Raw genomic sequence first — 25,569 nt, 5'->3', positions numbered from 1 at the left:
TCCCATCCTCTCTGAAATCAATAAAAATATATCTTTTTAAAATGCTCAGCATCACTAATCATCAGAGAAATGTAAATTAAAACTACAATGAGGTATCACCTCACACCGGTCAGAATGGCTACCATCAATAAATCAACAAACAACAAGTGCTGGTGAGGATGTAGAAAAGGGAACCCTAGTATACTGCTGGTGGGAATGCAGACTGGTGCAGCCACTGTGCAAAACAGTAGGTTATTTTCTCAAAAAATTAAAAATGGAACTGCCATTTGACCCAGCCATCTCACTTCTAGGAATCCTGAAACACACTTATCAGAAAGAATAAATGCACTCCTATGTTCATAACAGTGTTGTTTACAATAGCTAAGATCTGGAAACAGCCCAAGTACCCATCAATAGAGGGGATAGAAAAGCTGTGGTACATTTACACAATGTATATAAAAGCCTAATATGCAAATTGTCCCTGTGGGAGTTCAACCAGGAGACTGATTGCTCACTATGACGTGCTAACCACCAGCGGGCGGTGCAGAATGAAGTAAGGCCCCGGCCTGCAGCCAGGGAAGGGAGGCCCTGGCCGGCAGCCAGAAGGCCCCGATCAGCCCTGATTGCCAGCCAGGCCTAGGGACCCAATCCATGCACAAATTTTGTGCACCGGGCCTCTAGTGTGGCTATGAAAAAGCAAGATCTCTTTTTTTTTTTTTGGTTCCCAAGTTCTATTCAAGAACTCATACAAAATTTGTCAGATAAATGAGCTTTAACCCTCATCTTCCTCCTCTTCTTCATCCTGGTTTATCTGGAAGTAAAACAATTCGTAACTCTCTTTGCTGTTAGCAACTACGCGCAACCAGTCACGTAGGTTATTCTTCTTCAGATATTTTTTAGTGCAATATTTCAAATATCTTTTGGGAAAAGGCACCTCAGACGTTACAGTGATCTTACTCTTGCTTCTTTCAATGGTTACAACCCCTCTGCCGAGATTCCCAGCTTTTCCATTCACTTGGATTCTCTCCTGAAGAAACTGCTCAAAGTTGGCAGAGTCCATGATTCCACCTTTATGGGGTGGGTGCAGTGAAGGGTGAACTTCAGAACCTGCTTCTTTTTTTGCCCCCCTTCGCCAGGAGCTTTTTCACGGAGCCATGGCGGCTGCAGAGGCAGAAAGAAGATCTCTTAACTTTTGTGACAGCATGGATAGACCTGGAGATTATTATGCTAAGCACCTGGAAAGCAGGGAAGCTCACGCCCCTTCCCCATACCTGCCCTAGGCATCTCTTCCATCTGGATATTCAGAGGTTGTAGGCTTTATAACAAACTGATCTTTTAATAAGTAAACTGTTTTCCAGAGTTCTCTGAGCCGCTCTAGCAAATGATTGAACCCAGGAGGAGGTTGTGGAAACCTCTGATTTGTAGCCAAGTTGGACAGACGCTGTGGGTAACACCACTTATGACTAGCAGTCACTGAAGTGACCCACTAACAGTTATGGGACTGAGCTCTTAACCTTCTCCACATGTGCCCCCAACAGCTACTGCAGATGGTCGGGCATGGCTGAGGTGGCACACACCTCCCCTGTCCTGGGCAGACCCAGGAGGACTCCCTCGGCCACACACCTCTCTCTGGTCTCAGGGACTATATGGAGCCTCTGCTTCCTTCCTTCTGGGGAGATGAGCTCCCAGCTTACAACTGAGGAGGCGTCGCTGTCGGAGCGCCCTCAGGCTGAGCCAGTGTCCACTGCTGCTCAGACAGGCTCCTCGGAAGGAAGGGGGTGAGAAGCAGGCTTTCATTTCTGAGTGAGGCAGTTGGTCCTGCTTCAGATTCTGCACTTAAGTTGACGAAATGCCTCCTGATGAAATAACCACATTCTGCCTGACTCCTTAAGGTGTGTTTATGGAACTCTTTATCTCTGGCAGGTACTTGTAGAAATCATATCTGACCAGTCTCAGAGGGCAATCAATCATTTTCCAGTATCTGATGTTTTCTTTGTATTCGGGCTAATCACCCTGCCCAGCACTGTATCACCCTTGCTCAAGCAGCAAGAAAGATCTTATTGATACAGATTTGAGAGCATTGTCAGCTCCATACGGCCTGTGGCAGTGCCGGGGGCATGGGGTCAGTGTGGCCTGAGTGTCCTCCTGCGTGGCCTCAGCCCTGCCTATCACACGCGGCCTTTATCTTCTGCATATTATCTGCCCAATTTCTCCCTTGAACCCTTTGTTCTATGGATTTTACACACACACTTATCGTAAATTATGACCAACACTCTAGTCACTAAGGGCTAAAACCAAGGTCAGCCTACTGAAGTTTGACCATGAAACACGAGTGACTGGGAGCATCTGGGGACCTTGGACCCCCGGCCTGGGTGAGTGTCCCAGCAGTCCGGGCTGTGACCCTTGCTGGGAGCTCTGGTCACTCTGCCGGTGTGTCTGTCAGTCCTCTTCAAACCATGAGGTCCAGGGAGGAGCAGTATAGATGACAGGAGTTAAACTTGTCACTGAAACGAGAGATTGACAAAGAAAGGCATTATTTAATCTAGAAAAGATAATGACCTTGGAGTCAACTGGAAACCAAATTTAGAGTGTGCAGAATGGCAGCTGGTCTTGACTGCGCCCAGGGGCAGGCTGAGCCATCAGTAGGAGAAGCATAGCTTGTGACGTCAGAGCGGGCTGGGCTTGGTCCCACCTCCACATTCACAAGCTAGTCCTTGTCTCTGGTCCCGATGTCTTATCTCTACACTGGAGATGAAATGCCCATGCTTCTAGGCTCTCTTGAGTCCTGAATGTCCTTAATGCCTGTATAACCACAGACTCCAAGTATATGTACAACTAAGAAGAGATAGGAGGGCACATGCCGTACGATTTCTTTTATATGAAACTAGAGGCCCTCGTGGCCCCGTGGCCCCGCCCCCCACCCACTGGTTTTTCCAGAAGGTCTGCCGTCTGGTCTAATTAGCACATTAGCTCTTTATTATATAGGATTTCCAGAGCAGGCAAATTCATAGAGACAGAAAGCGGATTAGTGGTTACTGGGGGTAAGGGGCTAGAGGTGGGAAGTGATTGCTGATGGACACAGGCTTCTTCTGGGGTGGTGACAATATCTGGAACTAGATGGTGATGATGATTGCTAAATGCCACTGAATTGCCACTCTATAATGATCAATTGTATCTTATATGGATTTCACTTTAATTTGAAAAATCTTTGGAAACCAAAAAAAAGCAGGGCGGTGGGAGGATGCTGATCTGTCTGCTTCCAGCTAGGACCTGATACAGAGTACTGACCAGAGTTGAGGAAAAAGTCCTCCGGAACATAGAGAGCTCACCATAGCCATAGGGCCCAGGCCTCGCCCCTGAACCTCAGGTACAGGAGACAGGCCAAGGAAGATAGGATGGTGCTGTTTTACAGAAGACTGACACCGCCAACCTTGTGAAGAGTTTGGATCCGGGACATGAAACAAATTGCAGAGTTTGCTGACCTCACTTCTGGGGACATTTATCCCCTGAGAAATCCTCATTGATTTCAGCGGTTATAATAAAGGCCTTAAAACCTTGAAGTGAATTTGCATAGATGCTGGGAGTTTGGTCTTGGAACCTTGGTTATGCCTTAGTCATTTATTACAGTAGCTGTGGGACACATTCAAGCCACCTGCCTTACCTTTGTAGGTTTGAAGTTTGATTGTAAGCTAGCCTACTATGCTGGGGCCTTTGAGTGGGATGAAGACACTGATCAGACCATGGGTGCCTAAGAATAAACCAGAATGCCAGCGATATTATCCCACTGCCATGAGGATCCTTGCTCAACGCCCAACTTTCAGCATCAGTGCCTCTTGGGATCTTTTCTGGACAGGTGCGCTTCAGTGCCCTTACTGCTCAGCCAGGTACAAGTAGAAACTGTGCCTACATCCCGCCTGGGTGCAGGGGGCCTTCCTAGGATGAACTGAAGGCTCTGGAGCAGCGGTCGCCAACCTTTCGGACCTCAGACCACCAGTGGTCCACAGACCACCAGTTGGTGACCGCTGCTCTGGAGCATTCAGTCTCGCCTTGCACACTGTTGGCAACTGTGAGCACTGAGCACTGGCTGCTGCTGCGGCAGGGTGGGCGCCCGCTGCATGCTCCCAGGTCTTCTCTCCTCTGTGAGTGATGTCCAGGCAGGATCTGAGAGCAACAGGTGTATAGCCCTCTCCTTTGGAATCCCTCTGACTCCATCTTCTTTCTCTCATATTTCTCCTCTCATTGCAGGTTCTGTGGGGACCCCGCTGCCAGGCGTTGAGGTACAAATTGTCTCAGAAAACCCACAGAAGGAGGGCTGCCCCTACATCCTCCACGCAGAAGGAAACGAGAAGGACACCAGGGTGAGCCACTCTGTTTTCCATGGTGGCACATGAGCGTTGCACGGTCATGACCACCCAGCAAGCCAGTCACAGAGGTTTGGGTCTCTGTGCTCTGGAGGTGGAATCCCCACTGCTTGGGGTTGGCCCTCCTGGATGGTGGGGATGCTGGCTGGTATTTACCAAGGGTGGCCACTGTGGATAGTGTGAGAGGGCAACCAAGGCCCAGCTGTGCCCCAATCTCCAGTGCTCTGCCTGCCTTCTCCCTGGGCTCCATGCACTGGTGTTACTTTGAGGTGGGTCATGACCGCATTGGCTAAGGACAACTCAAGTTAAAACAGAAGTCACTGCAGGTGGGATCTGGTTAAAAATTCTGTGCTGGCAGGACCCTGGTGCCTACTCAGAGTGACGCCAACACACACTTCCGGGGCAGGTGTGGCCATGCCAGGAGCCTCGCTAAGGCTCTTTGGGCAGGTCCACAGGACCCTTTGAACTAAGGTTACCCATTTCTACTGAAGTCACTGGTGGTGCTCTCTTAGTTTCTATGTGATTCTAAAATTCACAAGAGTGAAGCAGAAACTGTCCATTGTCTTATTTCAGTGAAGATTTTAATAGCTACAGATGTGCTGGTCATAAGTGAAGGGGAGTCACAGGAAAGTTTAGGATTAGTGGGAAGTGGAATGTTTATTTCAAGGGAAATGATGTTCATCCTGTAGTTTGGCTCAGTGGATAGAGCTTTGGCCCTCGGACTGAAGGGTCACAGGTTTGATTCTGGTTACGGCACGTACCTCGGTTGTAGGCTCGATCCCCAGCACCAGTTGGGGCACGTGCATGGGGCAAACAATTGATGTGTCTCACATCATTGTTTCTCTCTGTGTGTCTCTCCCCCTCCCTCCCACTCTCTCTAAAAAATACTGAAGTCACTGGTGGTGCTCTCTTAGTTTCTATGTGATTCTAAAATTCACAAGAGTGAAGCAGAAACTGTCCATTGTCTTATTTCAGTGAAGATTTTAATAGCTACAGATGTGCTGGTCATAAGTGAAGGGGAGTCACAGGAAAGTTTAGGATTAGTGGGAAGTGGAATGTTTATTTCAAGGGAAATGATGTTCATCCTGTAGTTTGGCTCAGTGGATAGAGCTTTGGCCCTCGGACTGAAGGGTCACAGGTTTGATTCTGGTTACGGCACGTACCTCGGTTGTAGGCTCGATCCCCAGCACCAGTTGGGGCACGTGCATGGGGCAAACAATTGATGTGTCTCACATCATTGTTTCTCTCTGTGTGTCTCTCCCCCTCCCTCCCACTCTCTCTAAAAAAATCAATGGAAAAATATCCTCAGGTGAGGATTAACCCCTCCCCCCCCCAAAAAAAGAAGAAAGGAAGTGATTTTCTCTACAGCTGATATCCATACTAGACATCACCTGTGATTGATTTCTGTTTCTCAGAGGTTTCAAAAGATGACAGTAGTGAGTCCTTATTGCAGCTTATCCTTCTTCATGAGCACTGCTGGGCTGGTCAGTCCCCCTCTGCACCTCATGTGCCAGGAGGGGCTGGGTGCAGGCCATGCTCTATGGGCCCCAGTTTCCACATCTGAAATGGGAGGACTGAGGAGATTGTTGTTGAATGTTTTTGTGGGTGCAAATAGGTGGAATTTGGATGCTTTGAAGTATAATTTATGGAAATTTTAGAATGATGTCAAAAAGTAAGCATTCTGTTTACCCAAGAACACCTCTTACCTGGGCCCTCACCAGGTTCTCACTCTCTCAGCCTCTGTTCCCAGATGTGCTAACATCTAGACACAGTCTTGCTCCTCCACTACCACCCTGAGGGTCCGAGCCATTGCTGTCACTCCCTGACCACCCTCTGCCAGGGCTCTTGCCTCTGCCCTGCTGGTCCAAGGCGTCAGCCACACCCATACCATGGGGTCCTTTTCTGGCTCTCAGCCTGTGCCCTGCACTGCCTCCCAATACCGCCGCCTCCTCGTGGACTCCCGCTTATCCCCTGGTCACCAGCCCTCACTGCATTTGATGACTGCCTCCCCCATGGATGCTTAGCCTGTGTGCCAGGTCAGGAATGGCCAGCGGAGAATTCAGGCCAGGCTGTGGGCTCCAGGGACACTGCTCATCAGGAGGTCCCCAACAGAGAGGAACAGTGTGGATTTGTGGATCCATCAGATGCTGGTGACACAAGCAGCAGGATCCATGACTACTGCCTCCGCCAGGTGCCAATCGCCTGATGGCTCGGCCTCCATGTGCACCTGTTCTACTGGAAGTCGCAGGGATGCTGCCAGAGAGAAAGGGTAGGGGGGGAGCATCTCCCTCCTAAATGATGATACAATTTAAGTAACTCGCACCTGTGGTGGCAGGCGCCGGCCATCTGACAGCTCCTCTCCCGTCTTTGATTGTTTCCATCTACAGAGAGTTGTGCACAGAAACTTGCTTAAAATAGAAAAAGCCGCAGCCCTGGCCCAGAGCGCTTGACAACCAAGGAGAAGGAAGCAAACATTCCACAGGTTGGGGGCTCCAGGGGAATGGGTGCCACTGGCTAGGGCTCTGAGGGGCCATGGAGATAGGAGAGGGCATAAGGGAGCTGGGTCTGGTCCTCCCTGCATGGTGAGTTCCGTACAGATACACCTCAGCTGTCTAAATGTGAACATAAGGGGATTTGGCACTCATGAGGGTGTGTTCTAGAACATTTTCAACTCAGTGAAGGGATCGGAGGACAGACAGTCCAGACTGTAGCTGCCCTGATGGCCGCATGGAGTCTCAGGGCCCCTCCATGGGAAGACACACCAGAGGGCCTGTTGTCCCACACAGGGGTTTGGCCCTGGACCTAGTGTTTAGTCTTGTGACCAGTGAGGCTGTGCTCGGCAAAGGCCACCTCTGGGGTAACCAGGGCCACAGGAGGGACCCCTGGTTAAGTCCCGGCTGCAGGGCCCTGCCTCTTTCTCCCTATGCCTTTCTTGAAGGTGGCCCCGCCATGGCACTGTTTGCTTGACCCCACCTTCAGTGCAGTAGGACACTTGCTCTCGAGGTTGTTACCTTCAAGGGCCGCAGATCAGAAACAGGCTTTGGGGTCTCACTCATGGGTAGAGTGACACCTCCCTCCTGTGTTTGATGGCATTTGTCAATCTATCTTTAGCCTTTAAAAGTGGAGACTCAAAGTCCTCTCCCCCCAAGACTTTGTAGAGTATGAATGAAGCAGTGCTCAGGCAGTTGCCTACATGGAACTTTCCATCTGGGCCTCCCGCTCTGTGAGATGTGGCCTCAGCTCCCAGCAGATCACAGCTGCGCTTCTGTGTCTGTACCAGCCCATCAGCACTGCAGCGTGCAGGATGAGCCACAGGCAGGGTTAGGCCTGAAGGCATGCAAACTGAGGCCCCGGCCGTCCTGAAGAAACTCATTTTAGTCCATTTCAGTGGCATGTTGCAGCGGAAACAGGAACTAGCACTGGCCTCGTTGGGGACCATGGTTACTAATAAGAAAAGGAGGAAGCTACGATACCCGTGGACTGTCGGTGTAGGGTGGCCTCATGCTGCAGGAGGCTGCAGTCTGCTCAGTTCCTACACGGATTGTGAACCTACTGCTGAAAATTGTTGATACTGTCTCTGAAACAGAGATTTGCCAAGCAAAACCCTTCCAGTTCCTGTCTGATACACTATAAGTTCCCAGTTAGTGCAGCCCAAACTGGTAAGGACTGACTCTTTAATGTTCATAAGTTAGGAAGGCTGAGATGATTTTTTTCAAGTGGTTTGTTTTTTACTTTTAATTGGTAATAAATTTATAGGAAAGTTGCAAAAATAATAGTACAAAGAACACCTACACACCCCTCACCCCTCACTTACTGTTAATACCCACTGTTCTTTCTCCACACACAGGATTCCTCTGCGCCGTGCGCCATGGCCCTTCCCCCAAAACACCCACAGTGCAGCAACCGTGGCACGGGACCAGCATCTTATCCAACCTCTCCTACTCTCTGGTGTTTCCCTTGTGTACTGACCTCATGATGTCACATGTAGCACCTTTCTCCACTGCAGGTTCAGTCTGGGGCAGGTGTTTCCCTGGCTTGTCCTGAGGACAGGTCTTGAAGCAGGCCCGTGCACCTGGATGATAGGCATGATGTCCGTGCAGGTAGCAGTTACCAAAGAGAGAAGTGCCTACTGAGCGGAAGTGTGCCGCGTGGTGATGGTGAGCGTACAGCGAACGTGGAGGTTCAGGGAGGACATCACTGAGAACTCCCTGGAGCCAGCCTGCTGTGGGAACTGTGGCCTCAGCCTCTCCCATCCATTCCTTCCTTTCATCCAACTAGCACATGAGGAGACCCCTCTGGGCTGGACACCAACCCTCATGTTGCTGCCAAGATCAGCAGACAGGTCTCAGCAGTAATGGCACCCATCCTGGCCAACGCAGCGTGGGGTTAGGTGTCCCGCAGGCCATGCAGAACTTCCCAGACAACAGGAGACCCCTGTTAACTCCTACAGGCCCAGAGCAAGGGGTTCTCACAAGCCCACATCACCCAATAGCTGTGCTGCCTGAGGGCCAGGTATATATGGGTCAGGAGGGCAACTTGTCCTGGTGCCCCACAGAATACAGCCTGGGCTCACTGTGGGATGTTATGCAGTGACACCCTCGTGTCTCCATGTCCCTGAGTGTGTGGCTGCCCTGGCTGACCAGCACCCCAGCAGCTCAGTTGTCCCTGTTGTCTGTGGCTCTGCTGCCAGCACTTCCTGATTCTTGCAACTTTGGTGGGACTTCAGGCACTAGTAGAGCGGGCGCCCTCCCCCACTGGGAGGTTCTCTGGCACCATTTGAAGTAGTTCCACCTTCGAGGCTTCCTCTGGCTGCGCCCTCCCTGCTGGGCTGGGTTAACGCATGGCTTTGTTTGCTGCCATGCGTCTTTCATGTGCTGCAGCCTCCAGCTGGCTCCTGCCTGTAAACTCTGCACGTCGCACACTCTCTTTATTTTTTTATTTTTTTTATTTTTTGAAATTGCTTGCTTACATGAGAGCCGAGCACCAGCCAGCAACAATGGGGTCCATCAGCAGATAAAGGGCTTCACAGCTGTATGTAACACAGAGGATAGCCAGTCCTCCACACAGAATCATCTCCTCTTGCTGAGGATGCAGAGACCCATGTGGATGTGCATTGGCTAGAGCAGGACAGGTGCTGTGAGCTCTGTTTCCTTTTATTTCTTCTTAAAAATTAATTATCTCATATCTTATCCATATGCAGGCTGTCACTCTGGACAGCAGACTGCTCTGTTGCCTCTCCTCCCCACGCCACCAGCATCTCCAGTCCCCTCCCCTGTCACGGCCATCTGTCGCTACGTGTGCCGCCAACTGCTGCACGTGACCCATAGTGGGGCCTGGAACGCTCTGCCCCACGATGGTAATGGTGCCTTCCCCACAGACGCACTCACTTCAGACAAACAGCTGACAGTTCCATCCCTCTTGAGTTGTGATGGAGTCCATCACCTCTATCAGGGCCAGGTAGGAGGCAGCATGACCCGAAAGAGAGAATCACATTTGTCACCCTGATGTTCCAGGTGACTTCCTGAGAGCACTCAGCGGCCCTGTGCCTCTCTTTCCAGCTGTCAACCAGAGCTTGCCCCCAAATACCCTTTGCTCTGAAATACAAGGCAAGAAGTCCCACCTTCCTCCCATTGGCTCATCCCTATGTGGGTGGCCAGTTCTTTCTGGTCTAAGCAGTGGGCAATGCTTGGCTGGGCGGCCCTTCATCAGTATACAAGGGGAGCCCACAGTCAAGGAGGGGCCATTAGGGACAGGTGCTGTACCTTGTGTACTGCACCTGCTCACCAGCCTGGATTCCGGCACCTTCTTCTAGTATGCCCTCCACCACAGAGGGGCAGAGCTGTCTTCTCATCATGAATCGGGCAGGTGTCAGGGGTTCCACCTGTTTCCAGCAACACCTGCCGCTGATAGAGGAGAGTGCAGTGCTGCTTCCAGCAGGTCACTAGGCCAGTGGAACAGGGGTCAGAGTTGGGGCAGGCACTGCAGTCTGTGAGAGTGGGATTCAGGCTGCTTCAGATGAGGAAGTGTTCATTCTTGTGTTGGCAGCTCTCAGGCATGGCGCTGGTCATAGTAAGTGGAGAGGCCCTCACTCAATCGATGTTCCTGTAGGCACAAAGACGGGGAGTCCCTTGTGAACACAGCCTAGATTTTTATTGCCGTGTGGAAAGCAGGTGTGGCATGAAGTCATGTGAGACTGCCAGGCACCCAGGGTCTGGCTGCGTGCCCATCCAACCTGCACCCGAAACACCCTCAGGAACAGCTTATCCCCAGAGCTTGGGGAGTGGGCCCCACTGACCACCCACCCAGCCCTGCTTCTTGTCCTAGCACATGAGGATATGAACCCCGAGTGGTTCTGAGGAGTCCCAGCAGAAACCCCTTCAGGGCTCTGTGCGTGGCCTGATGACATGAGTGGTAGATTTTAGTTGAAGGCAGTGTTTGCTGTTATACACTACTAGAGGCCCCGTGCATGAAATTCGTGCATGGGTGCGGTCCCTAGGCCAGGTTGGCGATCAAAGTGCGAGTGTCTGGCGTGGAAGGGCAGGTCCCAGCTGACCTCTGGGCCCTGGGCAGCCCCCGCGTGCTCCCCTCTGCCTGAGTCATGGCGCCTGAGTTTCCATAGAGAGATGCGGTGAGCGCTGCCAGACACCGCAGGCTGGGGCACAGGGTGGGCCTCTGGGCCACCCAGCAGCACCGCACGGAAGCCAGGCAAGGCTATACATATATATATATATATATATTAGAGGCCCGGTGCACAAAATTCATGCACGGGTGCGGTCCCAAGGTCTGGCTGGTGATCAGAGCGCAAGTGCCTGGCGTGGAAGGGCAGGTCCCAGCTGACCTCTGGGCCCTGGGCAGCACCTGGGCCCCCGGGTCCCCACATGCCCCCCTCTGCCTGAGTCACAGTGCCGAGTCCCCACACAGAGATGTAGTGAGCGCAGCCAGATGCTGTGGGCCTCTGGGCCACCCTGCAGTGCCACATGGAAGCCGGGCAGGCAGCGCACTCTCTCCCAGCTGGCCTTGCAGACCAGCTCCTGCGTGAACCCACAGGGAGCCCAACTGGCGCCCCTGTAGTCCCGGCAGTGGCTGCGACCCAGCTCACCCAGAGGGTTCAGGGCAGGCTGGGCGCGGGGAGGGGGGTTGGGGGTAGGAAGGCGGAGGGGGCTCCCCAACATGGGAGCCCTGGCATCCCAGGGTAGGGAAGCAGGGGGAGTGAGAGCAAGCTCAGGGACACCCCACATTCTCACCACATCTCTGTCCGCACCACCCCAGCCCCCACGTAGCCAGTGAGAGGTCGCAGCCCCCCACCTGGGTGCTGCAGGAGGTTGGTTGCCACCACCCACCCCCACTTCCCCATCCCAGCCCAGGGCCCAGCCCCGATTGGGCTTTCAGGACCTGCCTGCCGCTGGTCACCCTCTGCGGGGCGATCGGCAGGGCAATCGGGCCCCTGCTTGCACCTGCCTTGGCCTGCTGTCGCCCACTTACCTGCTTCACCATCCCACTGCAGTCCCGCTCTCATTGGGGCCCATCGGGCGGGCCAGCACCTCCACTGCCGCCTGCTGCCAGCACCGCATCACCGACAGCCACCATGTTCCGCGCCACACCCTGGTGGTCAGCACATGTAATAGTGAGCAGTTGAACTCCCCGTTGAATAATTTGCACATTAGGCTTTTATTAATTTGCACATTAGGCTTTTATTATATAGGATTTTAGTTTATTATTTCTCTCTGATATTTTTCTCAGGCCATTCTCCTTCTGGTTTATCTTCACTCTTGATATCCCATCATACCCTTGTCTCTAAAATTTACATCAACCACCAATATTAATTTGGCCTTACTGTCAAGGTCTGTCCAATAGTTAGTATGACATAAGCAAATGTATAAGTGTGTGAGTGTTTAGAGCTCTATCTGGTGATTCATTTTTCCCTCTCCCCCAAGAAATGAAAATGTCTTGTCTTTTTTAGCATAAAGAAAATGATGACAGCCCTAGCCGGTTTGGCTCAGTGGATAGAGCGTCAGCCTGAGGACTTAAGGGTCCCAGGTTCGATTCCGGTCAAGGGCACGTACCTTGGTTGTGGGCTCTTCCCCACCCCAGGCCCTGGTCGGGGTGCGTGCAGGAGACAACTAACTGATGTGTTTCTCTCACATCAATATTTCTGTCTTTCCTTCTCTCTTCCACTCTCTCTAAAAATCCATGGGAAAAATATCCTCAGGTGAGGATTTTTAAAAAAAAAAGAAAGAAAATGATGACAGCCTGGCTGGCATGGCCCAGTGGCTGAGCGTCTATGAACCAGGAGATCACAATTGGATTCCCGGTCAGGGCACATGCCTAGGTTGCGGGCTCGATCCCCAGTGTGGGCGTGCAGGAGGCAGCGGATCAATCACTCTCTTCCATCATTGAGATCAATGTCTCCTTCTTTCCTCTCTGAAATGAATAGAAATATATTTTTTTAAAACAGAAGAAAATGATGACATGTACTTTCCTTAGACCGGAGACGCCCTTGGCAAATCTGTGCAAAAGTTAGAATTAGTGAATCTGCCTGTCTTTATGGTATTTACCCTGTGGTGGTCAGGTGAATCTAAGAAGGGGCTCAGATTAAGTGTTGAATGGGATTGAGCTGGATTGATGGGATTGAATGGGACTCTGGGGCTCTAGTTGAAAGAGAGTTGGTTTTGGTTCCCGAAGACCCCAACTTTGTACTCTACGTGTCTGTGGCCACAAGCCTGTGTGCTGGCAGCTGCTGTGCTTGAGGGCTGGTCAGTGTATCATGGGGCATCGATGATGCTGGTGTCATAAAATGAGTCAGAAAATGTTCCCTCTTCTATTTTCTAGAAGAGTTTGTGTGTAATTGGAGTTTTGTGTTTTTATAATATTTGATAGAATTTACCATCTGGGTCTAGAGGTTTCTTTTTTGGAAGATTTTAACTGAATTCAATTTCATTTAAGTTGCCAAATTTATGTGCATAGAGGTTTTTATTATTAATATTTTAATATATGTAGAGTCTGAAGTGATACTCTTCCCATTGCTTATACTAGTCATTTGTGTCTTCCATTTCTTTTTTCTTTGTTATTGTTGCTAGAAGTTTAACTGTTTTGTTAATCTTTCTTCAGAGAACTAGCTTTATTGGATTTATTGAATTTCCTCTATTGCTTTTCTCTTTTTAATCCTGGTTTCTGTCTTATCTTTATTGTTTCTTTTTTTTTTTTTGCGATTGCTTTCTCTTTTTCTAGTTTCTTTTTTTCTTGTTTTTACACAAACAATTATTTAAGGCCTTTTATTAACAGGTGCTTGCAGTTTGTTGAATTTTTATTACAAATTAAAAATAAGGTCCTTAAAAATCTTAATTTGACCAAATATTAAACAATTTTAAAAACCTTTAAAAATATATTAAGAAAAACCAGGCTTTTAAGAAATAAAAACCTCGTTTGTCATTACCAAAATGAGATTTCTATAGGTAAAAATAATAAAAACCCCATGCTGTATAGATAATGCGGATAGTTCTAGTTGTCTGGTTAACGGGCAAAACGCAAGCACTGAAGGCAGAGGTAGGGAACATCCAGCCTGCAGGTCGTGTAAGGCCTGCGAAATCATTTGGGCTGGCCCTGCCGAGGCATTAGGGGTGAGTTAAATGTTTGACCAAATGTAGCAGGCGAATTTTTAAGTTGGTAATTTTGTATGGCCTGCAAATGATGTTAATAAATATCCAAATGGCCATTGGCAGAAAAAAGTTTCCCCACCCCTAGCCTAAGGTCTTCAGTTCTAATCTTTTGTTCATTTCTTATTGCTGAATTTCATATTCATTTCTTCTTGTTGGATGACTAAACCGGATGGTAGAGATGGTAAGCTAGCATTTATTCACCCCTGCTCTGCTCAGCCTTGGGAGCGGATGAATTCTGGGCTGGTGGATCAGCTGCTTTTGTCTCTTTGCCGTCTTGTGGTTTAGCATTTTCTTATCTTCTTCATTGTTGTTCTCTCTAGGCTGTTTTGGTGAGGAGGACCCCAGTTAGTCATGGTCTGTAGCTCTAATACATATTCTGTCTCACTGGCCTACCTTGTTCTCCTGCACTCTGGTTGTCAGCACCCGCCATCATTTCTCCTTGCATCTGAGGGTTGGAATACTGTAGTCAATGCCCATAGGGTGTCCGCAGTAAGGTGGGAACTGTTGCCTGCAGTAGGGCAGGTGCTGTTGGGCCTGGCCTTCGGGAGCACTCTTGGATCTCTCATTCTTTCCCCCACTCTCGCTATTTGGGTAGTTCTGCTGGTATTTGCACCGAGGACCCCTGCAAGGTGGATAGTGTCTGGAATGGTTACTGTCTGCTGCATATTTACTGCCTTGCATGTTTACTGGAACTCCACCAAGGCCTGTAACATTTGCTGCCTCCACACCCTTTTCTCCTTCAACAACATCAAACTCCACAATCTCTGCATCTCTTACACTGCAAAGGTACTTCCTAGGGTTATTCTTTATGGCAGTCTGGTGTACAAATACATCTTCTTTGGTGTGATTCTAGTTGATGAAACCATTTCTGTTTCTTACATTGAACCATTTTACTGTTCCCAAAACCTTTTATTTTTATTTTTATTGTTGAAAGTATTACATATGTCCCCCTTTTTCCCCATTGACCCCCTCCAGCCTACGCCCGCCCCAAGCACTCACCACCCCACTGTCTGTGTCCATGAGGTCTGTATATATGCATACAAGGTCTTTGGTTGATTACCTCCCACCCACTCACCCTCCCTCACCTTCTGTCTGAGATTCCGCACTCTGTTCCATGCTTCCATGTCTCTGGATCCACTCCATTTATCAGTTTATTTTGTTATTTAGATTCCACATATGAGTGAGATCATGTGATACTTGTCTTTCTCTGACTTATTTCACTTAGCATGATACTCTCCAGGTCCCTCCATGCTGTCTCAAAGGGTAAGAGATCCTTCTTTTTTACTGCTGCATAGCATTCCGTGGTGTAAATGTACCACAGCTTTTTTATCCATTCATCTGCTGATGGGCACTTGGGCTATTTCCAGAACTTAACTATTATAATTTGTGCTGCTATAAACATAGGAGTGCATACATTCTTTCTGATTGGTGTTTCAGGTTTCTTAGGATATATTTCTGGAAGTGGAATCACTGGGTCTAATGGCCGATCCATATTTACTTTTTTGAGGAAACGCCATACTGTTTTCCATAATGGCTGCACCAGTCTGCATTCCCAACAGCAGTGTACTAGGGTTCCCTTTTCTCCATACCCTCGCCAGCATTTGTGATTTGTTGATGGTAGCCATTCTGACAAGTGTGAGGTGATACCGCATTGTCATTTTAATTTGCATCTCTCTAATGATCAGTGACTTTGAGCATTTTTTCTTGGTCATCTGTATGTCCTCTTTGGAGAAATGTCTATTTAGATCCTTTGACCATTTCTTAATTGGATTGTTTATCTGCCTTTGGTTAAGTTGTATGAGTTCCTTACATATTTTGGATATTCACCCTTTATAAGATGTATCATTGCCAAATATGTTCTCCCATACAGTGGGCTCCCTTTTCGTTTCCCAAAACCTTCTTGTCCCTGCCAGCAGGCACCACTGATGTGAGGCCGCCAGGACCTCCATTCCCTGCACCACTGCTCATGGTGCCAGGCTTGGTGTGGGCAGCCCTGAGGTGGTGGTGGCAGGCTGCAGCAGCTGCAGCTCCTCCCGGTGTATGGTAACTAGGCCGACGGTGCTGGGGCTGTTCAGGGCTCTCTGGGGTCCGCTCTCGGCTCCTAGTACCCATTGAACTGCTGGTTTCTTAAGTTGAAACTTTAGGTTATTGATTTGAGACCTTCTCTCTTTTCTAATATGTGCATTTAATTATATAAACTTACCTCTAAGCACTGCTTTAGTTGTACTCCCCCCTTGTTGGTGGGTTGTATTTTCATTCAGTTCAAAATATTTTATAATTTTCCTTAAGATATCTCCTTTGACTCATGGATTATTTATAAGTGTGATATTTATTTTCCAAGGGTTTAGAGATTTTTCTATTATTGATTTCTAGCTTTTGGTCAGAAAACATGCTTGATATGATTTCAGTGTTGTTGTTTTTTTAATTTGTTAAGGTATGTTTTATGACCCAGAATATGTGGTCCTGCTTGTTGAATGTTCTGCTGGTTTGGGCTGGAGTGTAAATGTCAATTAGATGCAGATGGTTAAGTTCTTCCACAGCCTTGCTGGTGTTCTGACTACTAGTTCTCTTACTAAGTGAGGAGTGCTGAGTTCTCCAATAGGCCAGCGGTGGCTTACCAGAGGAACGGACCTGTGACCTCACAGGTGCCTCCTCTGCAGGTGCTTTTCCTGGCACCATGGAAGCCCCTGCTCAGTTTCTTATAAAACCCAATCTCCCTGCTACCCTTCACTGTGGTCACACTAGAGAAGCACTGAGCTTCCCTGCCTTCCACGACCACGTGAATTCCAGTGCCAGTGTCTCCTGGTTCCCAAGTCTTCCTCCTGGAGCCGCCCTGTCCGTTGACGGCTGTCAGCTTCCTTTTCACCAAGCAAAGTAGCACCTCCTAAAGGCTCTCCGGCAGGTGCTACCAACTCGGAACTGCTCCAGTTGCCACAGGCAGGGTGCGGGCTGCTGCTTGCTTCTTCTGGGTTCCGTGGTTTGTCTGAGAAATGCCCTGGACACAGGATTTCATGGGAAGCCAAGAACATGGCTTTTAGAAGTGGACAGCTAATCCAGCCAGGTCCAAGCTTTGAGCCCTGGCCACTTACATCTACAATCTACAGGATGGAGCTGTTTGAGGATGAAGAGATGACCCACAGCCCCACCCAGGGCAGGGTGAGCTCAGGGAGCAGCTCTGATTGAGTTTCTGCGTTGAAAGCTGTGTTTCTCAATCACCCAACAATATGTTCAATTTCAGAAAAGCATGGTGGTCCTCAGGTCGGGCAGGGGCACAGGGAAGGCAGGTGGAGACCCCATCCTGGGAGGCGTTGCTCTGACGTGCACATTTCTCTCCCACACCGCAGGTGACCCCAGGATTCAAGGAGAAGGAAGGGGAGCTCTTGGTCAGGGGACCCACTGTGTTCCGTGAATACTGGGGCAAACCAGAAGAAACGAAGAAAGCGTTCACCTCAGATGGCTGGTTTAAAACAGGTAGGGGCTGGGGCAGAGAGGGAGAGCCACCGGAGGAGGGGCCCGAGGGGAGAGAAGGAGTGTGACGTGGCCACCCAGGTTGTCACCACACCTGACACCTCAGAATCTCTGTCAAGGGCAGAGACAGGGCTGGGCGTGCACTTTGTGTCTCACATCTTTGTGGCTGTATCCCTTTCAGCCTCTGAAAGGAGGCTCCTGTGGCCGCAGCCCCCTCCTGCTGGTCCCATTGCCCATCTTGGGTCAGGACACGCACACCCCCTTCCCAGTCACCACTGCACTCTAAGGAGGAGTTCCTCCTCACCCTCTTCCACCCACCCTCCCTCTTAGCCCATCATGCTTTGAAAATTTACCCTCCCCCACTCAGGATCAAGTTGTGTGATGGAATGTGGTTTATTTGTGGTGTGGGTCATTCCGTTCCCTCTTCCCTACTAAAGTCTGCACTCTGTCACCTGCCAAAGCAAGCAAGTATAAACCTGTCATAACCTGGGGCCCCAGCGCTGGGCAGAAAAAGGCAGCACTGATGGAATGCTCTGGTGCCCCCTCCCCCCCCCCATACTGGCATCCTGTCACCTGGGACACACACCCAGAGCCTGATCTGAGGCACCTTCCATCCCCTGCCCCCGCCCGTCCCACATCCCTCCACCCTCTGTCCCTCACCCTGTCCCCTTCTGTCCCTCCATCCCACCTCCTTGGGCCCGGCAGACACTGGGATGTTTGGGTTTGCAGCTGCATGATTCCCTAGTGTGTGTGCTCATCTAAACACACACCAGAACATCGGTTCCCGACACCTAGATGGGGGATTCTGGGTGGTTTCTCCTTTTCTTTTTGCCTGTTTGTATTTCTAAAACTTATGTCTTGGACACACATTAGTTCATAATAATCTCAAGGAAGTATTTTCTAAAAGCAAGGCCTGTTTTCACATGTCATCAGATGTGGCCCCATGATCAGAAACGTGCCTTGATCCTTCTGTGAGAGCATAGCTCAGAAGAAAGGAAGCTGCTGCAGGTGGTATAGGATGCCGCTGGGGGTCTCTGTGCAAATAGGACGGGAGAGAGGGTGTGTAAGAGACGGCCATGGCCCTTAGCCTGGTGACCCCTGTGCCATGTGCTGCCTGGGGCTGACACTTGCACACATGTCATCTCAACAGGCTCAGGTCAGCGTGGATCTGTAGGGGATGGATTCCATGTCCACTCTCCAGTCTGCTGCTGTCATGGGCCTGAGGTCACCAAGTGACAGAGCAGGGAGCTGTGTGGGCCCATTGAGTGGGGGCTTGAGGGTGAAGGGACAGATAGAAAGTCCTACTGGGAGATATCAGTGGCCCCCTTTCTGCCCCCGTGCAGGTGGCACTTAGGGCTGGACTTGCTGATCCCAGCCGGTTCCATGTCCACCCTGCGGTCCCACAGCCATCATGGCTTTCTCTCTCACGTACCCTCAGAAGTGTATTTCCTAGTAGCTGTGGTTGGCATGTCCTGTCCCCCTGGTCCCTCCACACTGGGCAGAGAGCAGATTTGTGGAGGGTTCTGAAGGGTTTGCAGATCGGGTATGTGTTGGCCCTCAGAACAGAGACCAGTGCCCCAGGAACCCTGGCAGGAGAATCTGGGGTGCTGGTCAGCAGAGGGCCCCATTTTGGGGACTCAGGAGTCCAGGTGACCTGTTTTGGGCCCTCCTATCTCTGCCTGTGACAGGATGTAGTCAGAATATTAACACACGCCCATCTGGTTTACCTATAAACATCTGCGTTAATACATGCCTGTCTCTCTATAATTGTCCTTCAAATGCAGATATTTAGGAAATACTACTTTTGAACTAATCGTGCTTTTATGCATCCCTTCTTTAGCCATCTAAATGGTCCCAATTTGGAAACCTGACTTACTTTGTAGCCATCTTCTTTTATTTTAAAATTCAGATAAAAAGCTGCAGATATTTTTTTCTTTAAAAGCACAGGAACCAAAACCCTGTGGATTTTGCCGATAGCAGGGCTGACTGAGCACTGGGGCGACAGCCATGCAAAATGTGGGGCAGTCAGCGTTCAAACATTTTAGTCACTGCTCCTGATGAATATTTCAGTTGAAAAGGAATAGTATGCATTAATTATTGTAAAGAGATGTCTTTAGGAGAAAATGATTTTGAAATTCAGTTTAATTTCATTGTAATGCACTGCAAACAGGAAGGGAGTATGTGTGTTTAATTGGCTCTCGGGGGTGAGGCCTGGAAGCCGCATGCCTTTGTCACAGGCCATTAGCGATACAGACTGCATAATGAGAGCGCGCAATCAGCTCACAGCTGCCGGCTCCTACGGGGAGAGCATGATATTAAATAGAAATCAGGATAAATTAAACTTAACCCTTTCCCTGGCCAGGCCCTCCTGCCATTCAGATTCGAATTCTGGCAGGAGCTGGCAGGTCCTCCTCCGGCCAGTTCCTCTCAGTGGCCTCCTCCATGTCTAGATGACAGGAGACAAGCTGGCCACTTCCATTCCAGCCACGGTGGCCCTCCCTGCCCTGTGTGTGCCTGCCTCCTTCCCTGCAGCCCGGTTCTGCCAGGGAGCACACGTGGGGAGCTCCTTGTCAGCCCCCAGGGCTCCCAGCTGCCTCTCAGGGAAGAAATCAAAGCGCCCTCCCCCGACCCCACCCCTGACACTTTCCTGACAGCCACAGTGCCTTTGGACTCCCTGAGTCCACCGAGCACTGCCACACCCTCAGAGAAGTTGGTCCACACACACAGGCGATTCTAGGACCCAGGCATCCTCAGGGCTTTACATTGACCCTGCCGTTGGAGCTGAGGACATGGGGGTAAAGACACAGATGTGAGGACAGGGCTGAGACGAGGACGTGGGGATGAGAGCACAGGCTGCACCTGAGAAAACAGAGATGAGGACACAGGGCCCAGGTGAGGACACGGAGACGCAGATGTGGGGAAACGAGGGCATGGGATGGAGGTGAGGACAGAGATGACAACATAGGGATACGGGATGGCGCTGGGGCACGGGGACAGAGCTGAGCAAACACGTAGCTCCTACTGCCTTCTCGGTGCTTTTCCCTGAGCAGTTTTGTCATTTTAAATATATTTCTTTATTGATATCAGAGAGGAAGAGAGAAGGAGAGAGAGATAGAAACATCAATGATGAGAGAGAATCATTGATTGGCTGCCTCCTGCACACCCCTCACTGGGGATTAAGCCGCAACCCGGGCATGTGCCCTTGGCCGGAATCGAACCTGGGACCCTTCAGTCCGCAGGCTGACGCTCTATCCACTGAGCCAAGCCGGCTAGGGCAGTTTTGTCATTTAAAAGAGACTGATAACTAAACATGGGGAAACAAAAATGGCATCTCTGATTATTTCAAAGAATATGCATCATACACTGTTAATGTTGAAAAGTGACATAGTAAATAGTCAACTCTATTTACCTAGTTTTAGATAAATACATGTGTAGAAGGTACTTAGGTACCTGGGAGAAAGAGCCATGGGAAAATCACCAGAACATTGCCAGGGTGTCTGGTAGTGCCTCTTCCCTTTTTGTTCTGCAATGAGCACATGATACTATTATCAGAGGCAAACATTAAAAGCTATTTATTTAAGAAAACACATCTCCAGTAGGACAGCAGAAGAGAGAGCCTGATATGGAATGGCTGGGCTGCCCAAGGTTTGCAGCCTCAGTGGAGCATGGAAATTCTCTGAGGTGTCGCTCTAGTCGAGAATGAGGGCTGACCGTGCAGCCCAGGAAGTCAATTGCTCACAGAGCCAGTCAACTTTGAGCTAAGATGATGGGCAGGTCACAAAAAAAGAAATACAACTAGCCAAAAAATACAGGAGATGTTTCATTTTCTAGTGATAAAAGAGAAACAGGGAAACAAAGATTGCATCCTTTTGACTAAACTGGAAAATTCTTAAAGAGCTGATGCTCAATGCAGTAAGGCCGGTGGGATTGTGTGGCCAGTGTTTCTATGAATCTATTTAAAGAAAAAAATTAGAGGTGGTCAAAAGTGGATGCCCAAAGATAGCTGTTGCAGAATTATTTATAGTGTGAGAAATTGGAATCACTTGCTCAGTGATGGGGACTGGTATGTACATTGTGATCCATCCAAACAGCAGAATAGTGTGAGACCTTAGAAACCTTATTTTCAAGACTAATGGCATGAGGGAACTCTGCTGGTGTGTGTCATATACACATGTGTTCATGGGTGTCACATGTGGGCATGTTTGGCACAGAACTCTGACTCATGATCTCATGTCCTCTTCTGTTTTCTCTCTTCTGGTACTTCTGCAGTAAGCTTGTTACTCTTATAAGCACAGATAAGTACAAATGGTTTTTAAGTTTTACACTGAAGTTTAAGCCTTCTCGTGTTAAGAAGGCCTCAGAATAGCACTCAGGAGTGACGTTTCCTCCGCTCACACCTTGCCAAGGCCTCTCACTCATAGCTGCTCTGAGCTCTGATAGGTTTCTCCTCAAGGAGTCCTTTTATTTTGACCAGTGAACCATAGTTAGGAATTAGGCAAAGGGTTGCAATACAGGGACCCGTGTCTCATGCTAGTGAGTGTGATGGCACATGTAACTGCAGGCTGTCACCACCTTCACATCTGCCAAGATTGACCATCTCGTACCCAAGTCTCGCTTCTCCCTGGAAGACAGGTCCCTGTTCCAAAGACTCGGCTGTTCAATCAGCAGCTGTCCGGGGGGTTCCCCAACTGCGATGCTGAGCCCGGCTGTGGCACCCATGGTCCCCTTTGTTGGTGGCACCTCCTGTGTGCGGAAGCTTTTGTTGTGCTGTAGTCCTATCTGGCCTACAGCCATCTCCTGTGTGTGTGCTTTATTTTTTTATGTCTCTTAGAAACCCTTTGTTCCCAGTGGTCATAAAGATGCTCTCCTTTATTTTCTTCTGAAGTTGTCAGACATCGCTTTCACAAAGTTGAGTCTTCGATCCACCTGGAAGTGGCTTTCGAGTGAAGGGACGTCACGGCATGTGTTGGACTCTGCTGCCCGAGGCTGCTCCTGGGCCTCAGTGCTGTTCCTTTGGCCTTTCTTGTCTGCACCGGTCAGTCCCAGACCTCTGGGCAGAGGGTGAATGTTTTGAGTTTTTGTTTTTCATCAAAGTTGTACATCAGGGCTCAAAGGTGCCATTGGTTTCACCAGTTTGGGAACAATTACCAGTGGCCCCCAAGATGTGTTAGCTGTTTCTTTGATATTGATCTCCATGTCCTAACTGACTGCTAATACCGCCCACCCCATGGCCGCAGCACTCTCATCAGCGGTTGGTGTGCAGTGTCAGCACATGAGGCCCTGCACATTCCGTTCAGAGCTGAGCAGTGTGGGAACCGTGGCTGTTCCCCAGCTGGGGAAGGGCTCGTGTGTTCATCTATGTCCACATCCCCAGGCATGGATGGCCACCCTCTCTCCTTGGAAAAAAACCCCTCTTCTATGTCGTGCTGCCCCCAGCTGGGCTGTCCCCTCCGCATCGCACACAGCTCCCACCTGGGCCTCCACTGTCCGCGATCCCCTCCTCCCTCCTGTTCCTGCACCCACGGCTTCCTCCTTCCTCTCACTCCTCAGGTTGCAGCCCACATCCCCCAGAGGCCTCCTGAGAATGGACACGTGTCTGGCAGTGTCTTCCTTTGGGTTGGGCGGAGTACGGAATAGTGGGTTAGAAGTCGGCCCTGTATTGGTTTCTAGCTTCCGTGTTTGCTGCCAGCTGCAGCCGTTATTCTGGTGCTTTGTGACCTTCCCCTGTGGAGTCCTAGAGGGTCTTGTTTGTCCCCAGAGCCCACAGTTTGGCCATGCACTGTGGGTGCTCTGACGTTCCTGGTCCGCCAGCACTCGGAAACATGTCCTGTAGTTCTGGGAATTGCTTGGCTGGTTTTCTCCCCTCTGATGCCCAGCGACCTCTGGTGGCTGACAGTGAGAAGAGTGGTGGGGCGGCCGAGCCCTGGGTGCTCACAGGCCCACTACCTCCTCATGCCTGGCCAGAGGGCACCCTCTATCCCGGAGAACACAACATGCTCCGAGGCGGGGCTCCACCTGCTTCTCACCGTCAGTCCTGCCTCCTCCTCGCCTCCACCTCCCGCCAGGGGCCTCTGCCCACGCCTGGGGGGTGAGTCAGCACCCTGCTGCCTCTCTCCACGCCCTCAAGGGTCTACTTCTTTGGGTCTGTGTAGTTCTTGATCACTGATTCATCTGCTTTTCAGCTTCCCATTTTTTAAAAACATACTCTCCTTTCCTATTCTCCCTGTTTAAAACTTTGTACTTCTAAGAAGTTACTGTTGCTTTTGTTTCAAGGGAGAGAGGACTTGTGTTCACCCTGCCATCTCTCCCTGGTGGTTTTCAGGTGAGGTTTATGCTCCTGGAAGTTGTCGTGCCTTCATTTCCTTCTGGTGTCTTCCTTGGTCTCTATCCCCCAGGAGTGGGTCAGCACAGCAGCCGCCAAGGTCTCTGCGTGGCAGCGGCTCCTCTCTTCACCACGGGCACCCGTCTCTGGAGCCCACAGGATAGCTGCACCGCCACCCAGCCTGGTGGGTGACCTGCAGACAGAGTTGAGACTCTGAGTGGAAACACGAGGGGCTCCAGGGCAGAGCAGCCGGGGAAGAGCTCACAGCAGTGGTCTCCGGCTCCCTCAGTTTCTTCAAGGACCAGGAGCCCGAATGCAGGATGCTCCGTGGCCACAGTCAGAGTGGGTCTGGGTCTCCTCCACTTGGTTTCCTCGCTCGCCTGCTCTAGCTTTCTGCACAGCCGGGATGCCACATGTGGGGTGCCCAACACACACCCTCTCCCCCATCAATGGCTCAGGATCCTTATCGGGACAGGGACGGTGCTATTCCCATGTCACTCCAGTCAGGACTCTTGCCCAGCCAGGAGCACTTCGTCCCAGGACCACACATGGGCAAGGCCAGGCCCACCGCCCATGGTTCGCCCACATCCAGAAAGTTAGCCTCTGAGTGTGGGGAGATTTATTTCCATTACAGTGCCAGGCAGAGAGCAGTGTGTAGGTCCCGCTGCACACGCCTGTGCCTGAGCTGTGTGCAGCTCACTGTACTGATCACCAGGCCGTGTCTGTCAGAGCACAGCTCCCTGGCTGCGGCTGGTGGCAGGGCCAGGAGTCGGCACTCATCAGCAGGAGACCGACTCCAGAATCAGTACATTTCGATAAATACATTGTTAGAAAAGTGAAAGTTGTTGACTTGTTTGGGGTCTTGTGTCCGAAGCTCCTCAGCAGCACGACCCTCCCCATGGGGCTGGCCTCTGTCTGTCACTCTGTTGAGTCTGTGTTTGGCTTCCACGTGCCAGGCCCTGAGGATGGGGCTAGAGCCCTGAAGGATATAGGGAGGGCTCCACCCCCATTGGTGCTCATCCAATGATTCTGCACTGAGAAATCGGAAATCACAAATCACACACCACGTGGGGAGCACACAAGCAGGGAGGCCCTTCAGGTCGTGGTGTCTGGCAGCCTCTCTGAGAAGGCGCCAGCCAGGGGAGGCAGGGCGCAGGTCTCCAAGGAGAACCGCAAGCTCAAGGCAGAAGGGACATGGCGGTGCAGGGCTAAAGGAAGACTGGGCACTGGAGAGTTCCACCCTGGAGTCTCCCCTCAGCAGCTCACAGGGCCCATGTGCCTTGGGGGGCCTTGGGAAGCCTTCTCCTCTACGGCTAGAAAGGAATTCTGAAGCCATCAGGGGACAAAGATTCCGATGTGGGCAGCAGTAGCTGTGCGGCGGTGGCTGCCTTGAGGGCCGGCACGTGGCTTCCTAACTGTCATGGTCCCCGGCATGGGTGCACACACTCCAGGCGAAGAACCGCCACACCCAAGGCCAGTTCGGGCATGCCCAGAACCTCCTGAGGCAGGTGTGCGGCTGGGCTTTTGTGGAAAGACAAGTCTCCTGACCCTGCTGCTGTAGGAGTTCAGGCACAGCGGGTACTGACAGGTGGCCGCCACGTCCTCTGACTCAGAAGCCTGGTGCCTCAAGGACACAGAGCTGCACTGGCCCTCGGCTCTGCCCTCAGCGTGACTCAGTAGAATGTGCAATCCTAGTGCAGTTGCTGGGTCAAGTGGTGACCCTACCTGGTCTCCTTTCACACACACACACACACACACACACACACACACACTGCCCCGCCCC

The 25,569-nt window shown here is 50.7% G+C and overlaps 1 protein-coding gene and 1 pseudogene across 3 annotated transcripts in view; one reads left to right on the top strand and one right to left on the bottom strand.

The window, feature by feature from the left end:
* Window positions 1–25,569, top strand: part of ACSF3 (acyl-CoA synthetase family member 3) — a 69,906-nt gene that overhangs the window by 32,828 nt on the left and 11,509 nt on the right. For all 3 annotated transcript variants that reach the window (XM_005862495.2, XM_014536646.1, XM_014536647.1), the window contains exons 6-7: window positions 4,225–4,337; window positions 17,341–17,467. In XM_005862495.2, coding sequence (XP_005862557.1) covers window positions 4,225–4,337; window positions 17,341–17,467 — 240 coding nt within the window. The remainder of the gene's footprint in view (window positions 1–4,224; window positions 4,338–17,340; window positions 17,468–25,569) is intronic.
* On the bottom strand, window positions 14,183–16,108 carry LOC102256061 (annotated as a pseudogene).

Source organism: Myotis brandtii, unplaced genomic scaffold (assembly GCF_000412655.1).
Source record: "Myotis brandtii unplaced genomic scaffold, ASM41265v1 scaffold165, whole genome shotgun sequence".
NCBI classification, from domain to species: Eukaryota; Metazoa; Chordata; class Mammalia; order Chiroptera; family Vespertilionidae; genus Myotis; species Myotis brandtii.
The sequence above is the reverse complement of the archived record's forward strand: the minus strand, read 5'-3'. Positions and strand labels throughout refer to the sequence as shown.